The 14,188-nt window shown below is 32.5% G+C and overlaps 1 protein-coding gene across 1 annotated transcript; it reads left to right on the top strand.

The window, feature by feature from the left end:
- The first annotated feature begins 5,787 nt into the window (after positions 1 to 5,787).
- LOC140970553 (phospholipid-transporting ATPase 1) lies at positions 5,788 to 12,745 on the top strand. Its single transcript, XM_073432347.1, has 7 exons — positions 5,788 to 8,220; positions 8,337 to 8,640; positions 9,284 to 9,983; positions 10,091 to 10,214; positions 10,306 to 10,525; positions 11,292 to 11,750; positions 12,288 to 12,745. Exons 1-7 carry the CDS (start codon positions 6,696 to 6,698, stop codon positions 12,505 to 12,507), a joined length of 3,552 nt encoding a protein of 1,183 aa, XP_073288448.1. The 5' UTR covers positions 5,788 to 6,695; the 3' UTR covers positions 12,508 to 12,745.
- Positions 12,746 to 14,188: the final 1,443 nt, after the last annotated feature.

Genomic DNA, 14,188 nt, shown 5'->3' with positions numbered 1-14,188 from the left:
TCAAGTTCGATAATTTTGAATACAAATCTATCGGTATATGTGCTAGCTTGAAAATTTCAAGTTCAACTCCTTCATCGAATTTTTGTGTACAAGTTGTGGGGAAAAATGACTCCACTTCAAATCTCTTCATTGTCCACAAAACTCTCGATGAGTGATCCTAGAATAAAGCCTCAAGTCTACAAATTCAAATTCCAATTACCAAGAATAATGTCAAACACGATCCTTTCTTGTCAATGCCAATTCAAGTATTGTAAATTCAGTTCGTTGATTTTTCTGTGTACTGCATTCGAATGTCAACTTCGATACAAATCAAATATGTTTAGTTTGTTTGTATAATTATCAAAATTTTAATTTCAAAACTCTCTTTAATGGTCTTATTTTTATATACCTTTTTGTTCCAAATATAAGTGCTATGCTATATTTTCTTTTTTCCCGTGTCAAATATATATTCAATTTTTCACATTTAGTATTATTTTATCTTTTTTTTTTTTATCTCGATATACCTATTAACTAATTTCAACAATTTTTAAAGTTTTTCAAAATACTCATTGTAAAATTTACACTTTCAGTAATTTTCTTAATTGATGTGAACGAGAAAGTAATAATTCCTGCGATAAATAGCATTAAGTATAAAAGTTCGGTCAGAATAATTATTCGCTAGCATGAGGAACTTTGATGCTTCAGGTTGTATTCGTTCGTAGCACACCCTGACGTCTTTTGGTATGAACATTTAATAATCCAAGTCAAATATTTAGAAAATTCAGGAACACTTGACAAAAATTACCAATAGGCAAGTTTCTTCCGAAGCTTCTCAAATGTGTTTTCTTTCAATCAATTGACTTGTAGTTAACACAACAAATTATTTACTTATTGAATTTACAGCCCAGACGACAAAAAAACGCATCGTTTTGTAATAATCGGACCCCGAAAATCCAATATGACACTTGATTTCTTTACATATTATCATTTTTGCACTTGATAAGAGCTAATAAGTGTTATATACAATAAATACGGGCGAGATGAATGAATAAAAAAATGTTGTGTGATCCATCAATAATATAGCTAGTTTTTCAGGATTTAAAATCATATTTCTAAGTTATGAATAGGACAAGACAAAAACTTGTGTGAAATGGTCTTACAGATCGTATTTTATGAGACAGATCTCTTATTTGGGTCATCCATGGAAAAATATTACTTTTTATGCTAAGAGTATTACTTTTTATTGTGATATCTTTAGGGTTGACCCGTCTTACAGATAAAGATTAGTGAAACCGTCTCACAAGAGACCTACTCATAGGACAATAGCAACGTTGTAGATTTGTTAACCAGTCAAATTCGTCCCCAAAAGAAACATAATTTTGTAAGTTTTATTTGCTATTCATATGTATCTAATATATTATAAATAAAAATAACAATTATCCAACCATTTACTAATAATATAAATATATAATAACAATAACCTAATGTTAAAACTAAGAAAAAAAATAAATATACGAATGTAGAAAAATAGTATTCTTGATTTACTATGCAATAAAAAATCAATCTACCTCCAAAAAAAAAATTTAATTTAATAAAATATTAAAAATTTGTATGCTTATTACGCAAACGTTTTCCTGGAAACTCTTGTACGATGTTTAATAATAAATAAAGATCGAAAATTAAGACGAGACATGTGCCTATTGTGACAACACGTCGTGCGGATAAAAGTCAGATGCAATTTTGTTTGTTTTTTGTTAAAATAAAATAAAATAAAATATTCAACTTTTTTGGCAAGCAATAATTTGTGATGCTTGAGGAGAATCAGAAATGCAAATTAAATACTATATTTTTTGAGAGATGCAAATTATTCTAAAATAACATTTTGTTAAACACGTTGATGAAACCCATTCAAATTGGTTGAAAATAAAATGTTTGCATTTGAAAAGAACATGAGACGGAATTTGGAAAATTAATCAGATCTTTCGTTTTAATCATGAGTAGGTCTCTTGTGAGACGGTCTCACGAATCTTTATATGTGAGACATGTCAATCCTACCGATATTCACAATAGAAAGTAATACACTTAGCATAAAAATTAATATTTTTTCATGGATGACCCAAATAAGAGATCTGTCTCACAAAATATGACCCGTGAGACCGCCTCACACAAGTTTTTACTTTAATCAAAGGCTTTATTCTCTTGCAGGTAATAAATCGAATTAAAAAAATACATATTTTAATTTTATTGGATTGGATTTGAAAATTAAAAAAATTATCTTTTAAAAAAACTTTTCTATTACGTTATATTTTTATGTGTTTTGGCTAATTAAAATATGTTTAAAAATAAATTGAAAATGACAGATAGCTTATTCTAACAATCTATGTAACATGATTATTAAAAATGAGATATTGGGATTTATGATCAAATGTCTATTTCCATTATCCTTGTTTTTAAATAAGAAATGACATGTAAGAATTTTTTTCATTTTTTCAAAGTAACAAACTTGATATGATAAAGGCCGTGCTCACCTCATTACTTTGATCAACTAATTAAATAATCAATAATTTAATTATTTATTAGGAATTAGTAAAATCAAAATTTATATTTATTGTTGGGTTGTGAAAACGTTGAAAATATTGATTTGGATTATATAAAAAAAACTTGTTATTGTGTTGTTAAAATATTTACTCAAGTATTTAGTTGCCAAATGTCAAGTTGGAAAATTTAGAAGCTAGAACTCGAATTTAGTCCAGTTGGAAATGTTGAGAGTTTAAGTACTTCGATGATATCTCATAGCTAATTGATCCAAATGACCAGCATGAAAAACAATTGGAAAGAAAACTCAATACTATACAAGTTATATATCAGCCCAAATATATTAGTTCACACGTTATTTATGTTAACCAGACGCTGCAGAATCTTACTGGATGACACAGATACATCTACCGGCTAGACAAAAACATTTATGGTATTTTGTTTGTATCTCACAAACCAGTTATCCAAATGAGTAGTAGGAAAAACGATAGAAAAGCCCACTCGATTATCCACAAGTATTATTTCAAACTGACTATACTAATTAGGACGTTATATATGATTATTGGATGCCGTAATGTCCAGTTGGAAGACACAAATACAACTGCAAGCTAAACATGAACAGTTATGATATTTTGGCCATATATTTCTAATCAATTAACAAAATAGAACGATTTAGTATGAGTTACAAAGTTAATATAGTGATCTAGAAATCATATTCAATTTGAAGTCTGAATCGTATCTTAAAATGTTGATAAACCGCGAGGAAATTGTTTGTTTTGCACTGGTTCTATACTGAATGAAAAACAAGTTAAAGCTTGTATACAGGTTGGTATTTTGAGCATATATCTATCATAAAATCTCAAAATTGAGTTATTATTGATTGTTGGAAAGCTAAAAGATAGGGCTTAAACTTTTATATTCATTACTTTACCTAGAAAATCAACGAATAAGAGTTGTAATCAAGAGAAAATACCAGCTTGACTAACACCAGCTAGACTTGTATACACTTTTGTATTTTGAGCATATATATCTCATGCGTACTCAAAATTAAGTGATTCTTAATTTTTTGGTAAGCTAAGAGAAATATATATAACTTTCATGTTCATCACTTTTACCATAAATAAACGAATGAAGAATTATAATCAAGAGAAGAGAACGACTAGAATTAGAGCAACTATAGCCGAATGCGGGTCGGACCAACTCCAGCCGCAACCAGATATTACCAACTCCAGCCGCAACCAGACAGTACCAACTCATCCCGCTTCAACATATAATCAGCCCGATATTAAAAAAGTATCCAGCGACTCGAATATGAGTATTTTAATGTTTGAAACCATACATAATATTTGTAAATGATCATATTATTGTTTCAAACGTTCATATAATTATTGGAGACCATAATATAATACTTTAAAAAAAAACTTTTGATGGGGATTAAAGTATGGGTAGATTATACAAATAAAACAAGTTAGAATCAGAGCAAATAAAAAAAAACTGTGTGAGAATACATTTGAAAAACATACATTATAAGTGAATAAATCATGACAAACACAATCACTCAGACATATACATGACAGCTGATTTCCAAATAATTGATGAACGATGGTCTTTACTCAAATACGTGAAAGATTTTATTTGTAATCTTAATATTAGAGATGTTAAGCATTATGTGGATTGTGAAGTTGCGGCCTACAATCGAGAGTGTGCTATAAGTTTCGATTATTGAATTTAATTATTGTTGTTGTTTTGAGATTCATATTGAAGTTTTTTTTATGTGTTATACCAAAATGTTGTATACAAAATGTTTGATAAAATATTTCAACCAAGATATTTTTATACATTCAACGTGCATATAATTTTAATAGTTTACAAAATGCTTAACCGATCTAGATATTACTTTGTGTTTCTTCTTATTGTTTATAAAATCAAACTAGATTTAATTCTCGATGATCGGATCATTTTTTTACATTCAAAAACGAGTTATTGTAGCTCAAATTTTGCAAAAATTTTTTAAAAAAAATTCTTCACTTCTTCTAAACTTTTTTTCGATCCTAACATTTATCATACTAATTTTAGTTAAGTTTACGATGCATTGAATTATTGGGTTATCCACTTCATGTATGCATGTATTAATTTCGTATACATTCTTTTATATTAAATAACTTGATTGCGTCACTTTAATTATAAAGATCTCATTCACGACATATCTATCTTTTATTTTAAATTAAATAATCCATAAATCGATTACTGTTTATTTTGTAAGTTAGTTGTGATTCAATAATTATATGTTTAATCAACTGCAAATTTATGTTTTTTTTTAAATTTAATCAATTTAACTTTTTCCTATATTATAGAAAATTATTAGGCATATATAACACAAGCTAATCAACATTCTAGAAAGATATAATAACAAGAAATCATATTTTTATATACTATATAATAATAATTCAATTTTTTCTGTTATTTTTTATTTGAAATCATGACAATGGATCCATATCCAAATATAATTTTTATTTATTTATTTATTTAATTTTTTTATTTTTTATTTTTTATTTTTTATTTTTTATAAACACCAGATTTACAACTTCACTCTGGAATCCAAAATGACGTTTCATTTATTACAAGCTAAAAGTTGGAACAATCACTACTATACATAAACTTGCAGTCTACACATTTATGAATGCATCCGGAATAAGGATGACACAAAGCCAGTTTGGCCAAATTCCTCGTTTCATTTCTAGACTCGTTTCGTCCCGCATCGATGGTCTCGTATCGAAATCTGACGGGTTCAATCCAAGTTGGAATCGTTATATAATTTTTAATATTTTTTTGAAAACTATAATTTTTGTAATCAGTCATCACTCGATAAAAAATGTTTAAAAATTAATAAATCATCAAATTTACTTTCAAATTTTATAACAATAATATTTTTTTAAAAAAATAATTATCACAAATTAAAATCTATTAATTTATATTCAGCTTATGAATAAAAAAATTCATAATTTTATTTTTTCTTATAAACATATCATTATAAAATACAAATAAATTCAGTTTATTGTAATCCATAATCCAGAATGGATATTTCAATAAATATATATGGATATAATACACGAAATGTATGTATATGTGTGTGTATATATGTATATATACATGGAACGTGCTTCTAGAACATCGCACAAATGTCAAAGCACAACAGCTACACATACGCAAGAGCTAACAACGTTCATTTAATCTTTCAGTGTCCAAATTTCCAATCAGTCGCGATATAATTATTACAAAACTGCTACCACTAAATGCCATTTACCATTTCAAGATTGATCAATGGGATATATGAACTCATAAAGAAAGTCATTATTCCATATTGGCTGTAGCCACCCCATTCTGACTCTTCTCTTCTCGTTTCCCTCCCTTTCCAGTTTCTTGCAAAGTTCGCCGCCCCTTCTGGCTAGATCTTTATTATTGCCACTGTTTGAGGAATTTGACATTTGAATATTCTGTCCTTTTTTCTTTCTTTCATTCCTTCTTGCTTGCAAGAAACATTGATGACGCGTCCTTTTCAAATTTTATCAAACCAAATTATGGGACGAATTGTGATCCTCTTCTTCCCCACACTGGCTTTTGGGTTCTTGTGTACGAACTTGATTCAATACTAGAGCTCAGCTTTAACCGTACATAATATTCAGTTGAGTATTATATATTTTGGGTACTCTTTATTGTCCCGTTTCTTTGGGTCAACGAGATCTTTTTGTGATATTGTCGAGTTTTGGTTCAGGAATTCAGTAAATCACAGGATATTTAAGGGAAGCTTTCTTGGCTTTTGGTTGAGGTGTTTTTTTTTCTTATATTGGGTTGGAAGTTGTGTAATTTGATCGGCGGAGTTTTGGTTGGAACCACCATATTTCTGTCATCGGGTTTGTCATTTTCATCTGGATTTCCAGACTTTCGAGTTTAGTGTTTTTTGTTGTATTTTTTTGATTTTTTTGGGGTCTTAATTTAGGTTTTTCGGATATAAATTTTACATCTTTTATTTGTGAGATACTGAAGGGGGCTTTCATCTTTGGATCATGGTGTTAAAGCAGGGCTCGTCGATGATTTAAACCTCAGAAACAAAGACCTTTCCTATTTCTTGTTTTTTGTTGATATTTGAAACCAATTCTGCAAACCCCTAAACTTATTCTAAGATGGATTCAAAATCCCAGACTGAAATAAATGAGTATCCTCACCAAGCTCCTGACTTTATACGAAATTCGTCTTCTCGACGAAGTATTTCTTCTATCCAGTCAAAAGCATCCGGTGGACGCTCTGTCAGGGAGCTGAGCTCCAGTGAGCTAGACTTGAAGCCCATGAGACACGGGTCAAGGGGAGATTCTGAAGGGTTAAGCACCTCTTATAAAGAGATGAACGATGAGGATTCAAGATTTATCTATGTAAATGATCCTGAGAAAACAAATGAGAAGTTTAAATTTGCTGGGAACTCGATCAGGACAGGGAAATACTCTGTCATTACTTTCTTGCCCAGGAATTTGTTCGAGCAATTCCATAGAGTTGCTTACGTATACTTTCTTGTGATTGCAATTCTCAATCAGCTTCCCCAGCTGGCAGTGTTTGGTAGGGAAGCGTCGATTCTGCCATTAGCGTTTGTGCTGTTAGTGACAGCTGTCAAGGATGCATACGAGGATTATAGGCGACACCGATCAGACAAGATTGAGAATAACCGATTGGCCTTAGTGTATGCAAATGGACAGTTTGAGCAGAAAAAATGGAAGGATATACGGACAGGTGAGATAATAAAGGTTTCAGGTAATGAAAGTATTCCTTGTGACATGGTACTGCTCTCTACGAGTGAGTCTACTGGAGTTGCTTACTTACAGACTACCAACTTAGACGGGGAGTCAAATTTGAAAACCCGGTATGCTAAGCAAGAAACCCAGATGAAAAGACCTGGGGAGGGGAAGTTTACTGGGTTGATCAAATGTGAAAAACCAAATAGGAATATTTATGGTTTCCAAGCAAACATGGATATCGATGGAAAACGTATATCACTTGGGCCGTCGAATATAGTTTTACGGGGATGCGAGTTGAAGAATACGGATTGGGCGCTTGGAGTTGCGGTTTATGCTGGCAAAGAGACCAAAGCGATGCTCAACAACTCCGGAGCTCCATCCAAGAGAAGTAGTCTTGAGACACGAATGAACCGCGAGATAATATACCTTTCGATTTTTCTTGTTACTCTGTGCGCCATAGTGTGTATTCTTCAAGGTGTTTGGTTGAGAAACCACAAAGATGAGTTGGATCTAATGCAATTTTATCGAAAAAAGGACTATTCGGGACCTAAAGTCAAGGATTATAAATATGATGGTTGGGGCTTGGAGATATTCTTTGCGTTGCTCATGTCAGTTATTGTGTTCCAAATTATGATTCCTATATCCTTGTACATATCCATGGAGCTTGTCCGTGTTGGCCAGGCTTATTTTATGATACGAGACAATAGGATGCTTGACAAGTCATCGAATTCAAGATTTCAGTGTAGGGCTTTGAATATAAATGAAGATTTGGGACAGATAAAATATGTTTTCTCTGACAAAACTGGTACGCTCACAGAGAATAAGATGGAATTTCAGTGTGCAAGCATTGGGGGAGTAGACTACAGCAATGGGAATGCCAGTGGCGAAGGTGAAGATGAGAATGTAGGATATTCGGTTCAAGGTATAATAACTGCAATATCCTTTTTCTTTTTATTCCACAAGAAGGTTCTTTATTATAATAATGCCAGTTAAATGTCATACTAACCCATTACTTGTTCGGTATTTATTTGGTTCAAGTAGAAGGCATATTTTTGAAGCCAAAGATGAAAGTACGTATTGATCCGGAACTCCTCAAACTATCAAAAAACAAACACACGTATGAGGGCAGACATGTTCATGACTTTTTTGTGGCATTGGCGGCTTGTAACACCATCGTGCCTCTAACCATGGAGACGTCTGATCCTTCAGTTAAGTTAATTGAATACCAAGGGGAGTCTCCTGATGAACAGGCATTAGTCTATGCTGCTGCATCTTATGGATTTATGCTTATTGAAAGAACTTCTGGGCACATAGTTATCGACATTCAAGGGGAAAGGCAAAGGTACCTCAAAATAACCTTCATTTGCATCAGTTGTTATTTTGTTACAATTTCCATCTTATCGATACTAGTTGCTTCACTTAATTTGATCATAACACTATCCTTACTTTACAATCGGAGAAGCCTCAGTACACTGTCTTCGAAAATTATATAGAACTTATGCATTATTTATGCTATGATAGCACTCATCGCGAAGTTTCTATATGTTCATTAATAGAGTAATTTTAATATGGAGGAGGTTCTAATTGCTACCTTTAAGTACATTAGTTCTTTGAATATATACTTTTTCTATAATACAATGAACATGGATCTGCTCTTGTACTTGTTACCTACCCCTTGGAATAACATATTTCTTAATGCAGGTTTGGTATTTGCCCTTTTCAATTTGAGAAGATTTTTCAGATAAATTGTGTTTCATGTTTTGCTTACTTCTCGATTTTTGTTTATAGCTCGCGGCTGTTTTTTGCTATCTAACCTGTTGCGGAGAGCTTCATCTAGTATCACATATCTAATTTGTTGAGTTTTATAGTTACGACTTTTTCTTGCAACTGTTTTGTCTGATTTTCTTTTGCATTTTATTATTATTATTTTGAACATTTGAAGCAGATGTATTGATCATCTGAATTCTGATCAATTCATGCCGCAGATTCAATGTCTTGGGTATGCATGAGTTTGACAGTGATCGGAAGAGGATGTCTGTAATATTAGGATCTCCCGATCAGACAGTAAAGGTGTTAGTAAAAGGTGCTGATACATCCATGTTCAGCATCATAGATAAATCTGTGAACTCGAACATGGTGAAATCTACTGAATCTCATTTGCACTCGTATTCCTCGAGGGGCTTGAGAACACTTGTTATTGGATTACGGGATTTGTCTGCATCCGAGTTCGAACAATGGCATTCATCTTACGAGTTGGCAAGTACTGCCTTGATTGGGAGGGCAGCTTTACTTCGTAAAGTTGCTAACAATATTGAAAACCATCTTAGCATATTAGGTGCATCAGGGATCGAAGACAAATTGCAGCAAGGCGTGCCAGAAGCAATCGAGTTATTAAGAATGGCTGGTATCAAGGTGTGGGTTTTGACCGGAGACAAACAGGAAACAGCAATTTCTATTGGGTACTCTTCTAAGCTCTTGACGAGTAATATGACTCGGATAGTGATCAACAACAATTCGAAAGACACGTGTAGAAAGAGCTTAGAAGATGCCTTATTAATGTGTAAAAAGCTCAAAATTGGTTCTGACCCCAAACACAGGGGTTCTGGAGCTGGAGGAAGTCAACTTGCTTTAATTATTGATGGGACGAGCCTTGTATATGTTCTGGATACTGAACTTGAAATACAGGTATGCATGCAGAGGCTACATCAAGTTCCCCCTCGATCTCTCTTTCTATCTCCCTCTGCTATGTTATGCCAAAGTTCTTTAATTTATTTATTTTGATTTGTTTGCAGCTTTTTGAATTAGCGAGCAAATGTACTGTGGTTTTATGTTGTCGGGTGGCTCCATTGCAAAAGGCTGGAATTGTTGCCTTAATTAAAAATAGAACTGATGACATGACCCTTGCCATTGGTGATGGTGAGCATCATTTTAACTTGACATAATGTGTTATGTCATTTTGCCGACTTGTGGGATGAATGTTTATAATTTTTTCTGTGTGCGCTTTTAGGTGCAAATGACGTTTCAATGATCCAAATGGCGGATGTGGGAATTGGGATTAGCGGACAGGAGGGTCGGCAAGCTGTCATGGCATCAGATTTTGCAATGGGTCAATTCAGATTTCTGGTCCCATTGTTACTGGTACATGGACATTGGAATTATCAGCGGATGAGCTACATGATATTGTACAATTTCTACAGGAATGCTGTTTTTGTTTTTGTCTTATTCTGGTAAGTATGATTTACTAGGTTGAAGTTGCTTATATTTCCTATACATTCTGTGTTATAAAGATCAAAGTGAATGATTATAATTGTTCTAACACCACATCCATGATCTTGATTCATGATTTTTGGTGAGCCTGAATGCTCAAAGAGGCAGCAGTTTTGAAGTTTATAATGCGTTATTCAGTTAACTTTTTTTTTCAATTGCTCTTCTCATCTGATATTAAATATATTTTCTAACCGATTAATATATAATTGTTTTTTAAATTCATAATACAAGTTTGGTGATTGGTGTTTTTGGTGGTCTTTTTTCCATCATAGAAGCATTAGTAACAGGATATCTATGGTTGTGATGCTCATGCTGCTACCCTTTTTTGTTTCTGTTTTGACTTTTAATGGAGATAAGTGCCTCAATTATTAGATTATTAAAAATAATGAGGTTAAATATACGTATACAGTTTGAATCGTATACTGAAACTATTAGGATAGAAGTAAACAGATTTAAGGCTGGAAAAATATCATAGTTGAGGATTTGGTGTAACTCTGCGTCTAGACTCTAGCTAAGGCTGCAGCTTGATAGTTGCTGCTAGTTCTTTGCATGTTATAATAACTTATTCTGACTTGCCTAGCTAAGGCTGCAGCTTGATAGTTGCTGCTAGTTCTTTGTATGTTATAATACCTTATTCTGACTTGCCTTGTTTGGCAGTGAGCATGCTCACGGCCTTACACCTTGTGTCTTTAAAAAACTGACACGTGCACCCCATGTTTCTCCCAGGTATGTGCTCTTCACAGGTTTCACTTTGACGACTGCCATTACTGATTGGAGCAGTATGTTATATTCGATAATATACACAGCTTTGCCCACAATAGTTGTGGGAATTCTTGACAAGGATTTAAGTAGAACCACTCTGTTGAAGTATCCTCAACTTTATGGGGCTGGACAAAGACGAGAAAGCTACAACGGAAAATTATTTTGGGTAACAATGTTGGACACTTTATGGCAAAGCATAGCTGCCTTCTTCGTGCCTCTGCTCGCGTATTGGAAAAGCGACGTGGACGGTTCAAGCATGGGAGATCTTTGGACTCTTGCCGTTGTAATAATTGTTAACATACATTTAGCCATGGACGTCATTCGGTGGTATTGGATAACTCATGCCACCATTTGGGGATCTATTGCTGCTACTTTCATTTGTGTCCTTATTATCGACAGCCTGCCATTCCTTCCTGGCTATTGGTAAGATTGCTTATCCCATCTTTTGATCGTTTTTATTATAAATATTAGATTTCACATGAACTTATGTTCGTTATGTCCTGCAATTCATTAGTTTGATTATATCCTTTATTAAGTAAATAAATTCATATATGTCAAGTACATTCGGGCTATAGTTTTAAACAAGACTTTATCAAGAGTTTTCAAGTCAAATCATTCCTTTTTAAGCTAAATATTTCTGTATCTAACTTGCTAAGTTTGGCTTTTTTAAATGCTTTTAAAAAAGGCTCGAGTAGGGGGTAATATTTTAGGCATGATGGTTTAAAAGCGCTTTTAAGCTCTACCAAGCTATTTTTTGTTCCTTTATATGCAATCGTTCTTTCAAATATTTCCAACCTTTTTTTTAATATAATATTATATAAGTAAATGGTTTACGAAGTTCTACATATCTTGCACTAATAAGCGTCTATCATCAGTTTTGTAAGTCTTGATCCTTGTATATCTTTGCATTGCCTGGAAATTGCAATGTGAGCTTTATTTTTCTTGTCAATACTTCTGCAGGGCCTTCTTTACCATTGCCAAGACTAAATTGTTTTGGGTATGTTTGGTTGGGATCATGATAGGAGCATTGCTGCCTCGTTTCGTCATTAAAATATTCATTCAGAATTACAGACCCGGTGACATTCAAATCGCGAGAGAAGCCGAGAAAGTTGAAATTTCAAGGGAATCACATGTCGCACAAATAGAGATGAACTCGATAATTGGTCAGTCAACTAGGTAGATGTCACGCTCACATGGTTTTTTATTTTTTGGGTGGATTCCCTTTGTTTATGTAAAGTTTGTCCGATTCTTTAGGCCACTGCAGAAATTTCCTCCAGCTTGCCATGTCTAGTTTATTTGCTATACTATGAAAGAAGATAGAGATAGTGTATTAGCTTGTTTTGTCTTGCTACAGAGGATGTAATTGTACATTTATTAATGTTTCTTCCATTTAAATATATAGTCTTTGTTTTGGGAAAGTACAGAGTTTGCTTTTTGCATGTACTTATTATTGGTAACATTTTTGTTTCAGTTCTTTTTATTTTGGCCAGGTAGATGATATCTATACGGGTAATGTTATCTATTCAATGTGTTAGAGTGATGAATCATGATCATTTATCTATATATCATGGTTGAATAAGTGATCATAATTTATCCATTCAGTACATATGTTATATGTAAAGTGGATAAAGACATTATCTATGTTAGTAGCATAAACAAGACCATTGTTTGTGTACATAGACGTTTATCTATAGCTTTTAAAATAATAACGAACATTCAATTTGCAAAGCACCAGAGTGAAGGTCACATGTTCAATTTTTATCGAATAAATTGTTGAATTTGAGATGGTGATTATCAGTTGCTCACACATGATGTAATTCAAGTTTGAAATTTAAATTTTGGGAAACTAATAATTTTACTATTAAGCTAATTGATTGGCTGCCGAATTACCAATTAATTTTTATTATTCATTCGTTGTTGGGGAGAACAATTAGTGTTTTTTTTAATCGAACTATTAGTGGTTTTTTTTGCACTTTTTGCCTTTTGACATTATTATTGTGATCATAAAAATATAAAACATTTAATATTCCCATCATCATTATTATTATATTACAAAAGATTCCCTCTTTATATATTACATGTAATTCCATTCCCACGTCAATTTGCAGACTGCTGTATTTCACATTAAAGTGGATTTTAGAGAAACTCAAAATATGCCATAAAAAAAAATACAATATAAACAACTCAAAACTTTCTGATCAATTCGTAGTTTTGCCCATAAAACTTATATTGATAATTGAAGAGAAAAATGGGTTTGTTAGACATTTTTAACCTGAAAACAAACATCTCTATGGAAGGCAATTTGTTATTCATAATTGAAATAATATTATATTCTGAATTATATATATCAGCAAAAGGGCAGTGCTTTTTGCGGGTGAATGGTCCTTAGATACCACATTTATGAAAATTATTGTTAATAATATAGCATAGGTGTTTATGTAAAAAAAATAGGGATTTAAATCAAAATTATAGGCTCTTTTTTTCTTTTTCTTTTTTTATTTTTTTTATGGAGAACTCCGCAACCGTTCTAGGTAAAACTATCAGGCTTAATATAGTAGAATGTAAGCCACATCATCTAAATAAACTGTACTAGATCATGTACGACATGCTCGATCGAGAAAATATTGGTTCGGAGAATCGGATTCATGATGATTTCTTTTGGTTGCTATAAATGTTGCATTGTGTATCATTTTTATGAGTAGGTCTCTTGTGAGACGGTCTCACAAATCTTTATCTGTGAAACGGGCCAACCCTATCGATATTCACAATAAAAGTAATATTCTTAGCATAAAAAGTAATTCTTTTTCATGGATGACCCAAATAAGATATCCGTCTCACAAAATACGACCTGTGAGACCATC

The sequence above is a fragment of the Primulina huaijiensis genome, chromosome 2, assembly GCF_012295235.1.
Source record: "Primulina huaijiensis isolate GDHJ02 chromosome 2, ASM1229523v2, whole genome shotgun sequence".
Classification (NCBI taxonomy): domain Eukaryota; kingdom Viridiplantae; phylum Streptophyta; class Magnoliopsida; order Lamiales; family Gesneriaceae; genus Primulina; species Primulina huaijiensis.
This window is presented reverse-complemented; position numbering and strand designations above follow the sequence as displayed.

Bases quoted from the DNA above. Each gene is read 5' to 3' on its own strand.
- LOC140970553 (XM_073432347.1), top strand. From the start codon at position 6,696: ATGGATTCAAAATCCCAGACTGAAATAAATGAGTATCCTCACCAAGCT. The intron at 8,641-9,283 runs GTACCTCAAAAT...TTCATGCCGCAG, and splicing joins ATTCAAGGGGAAAGGCAAAG to ATTCAATGTCTTGGGTATGC. The intron at 11,751-12,287 runs GTAAGATTGCTT...ATACTTCTGCAG, and splicing joins CCATTCCTTCCTGGCTATTG to GGCCTTCTTTACCATTGCCA.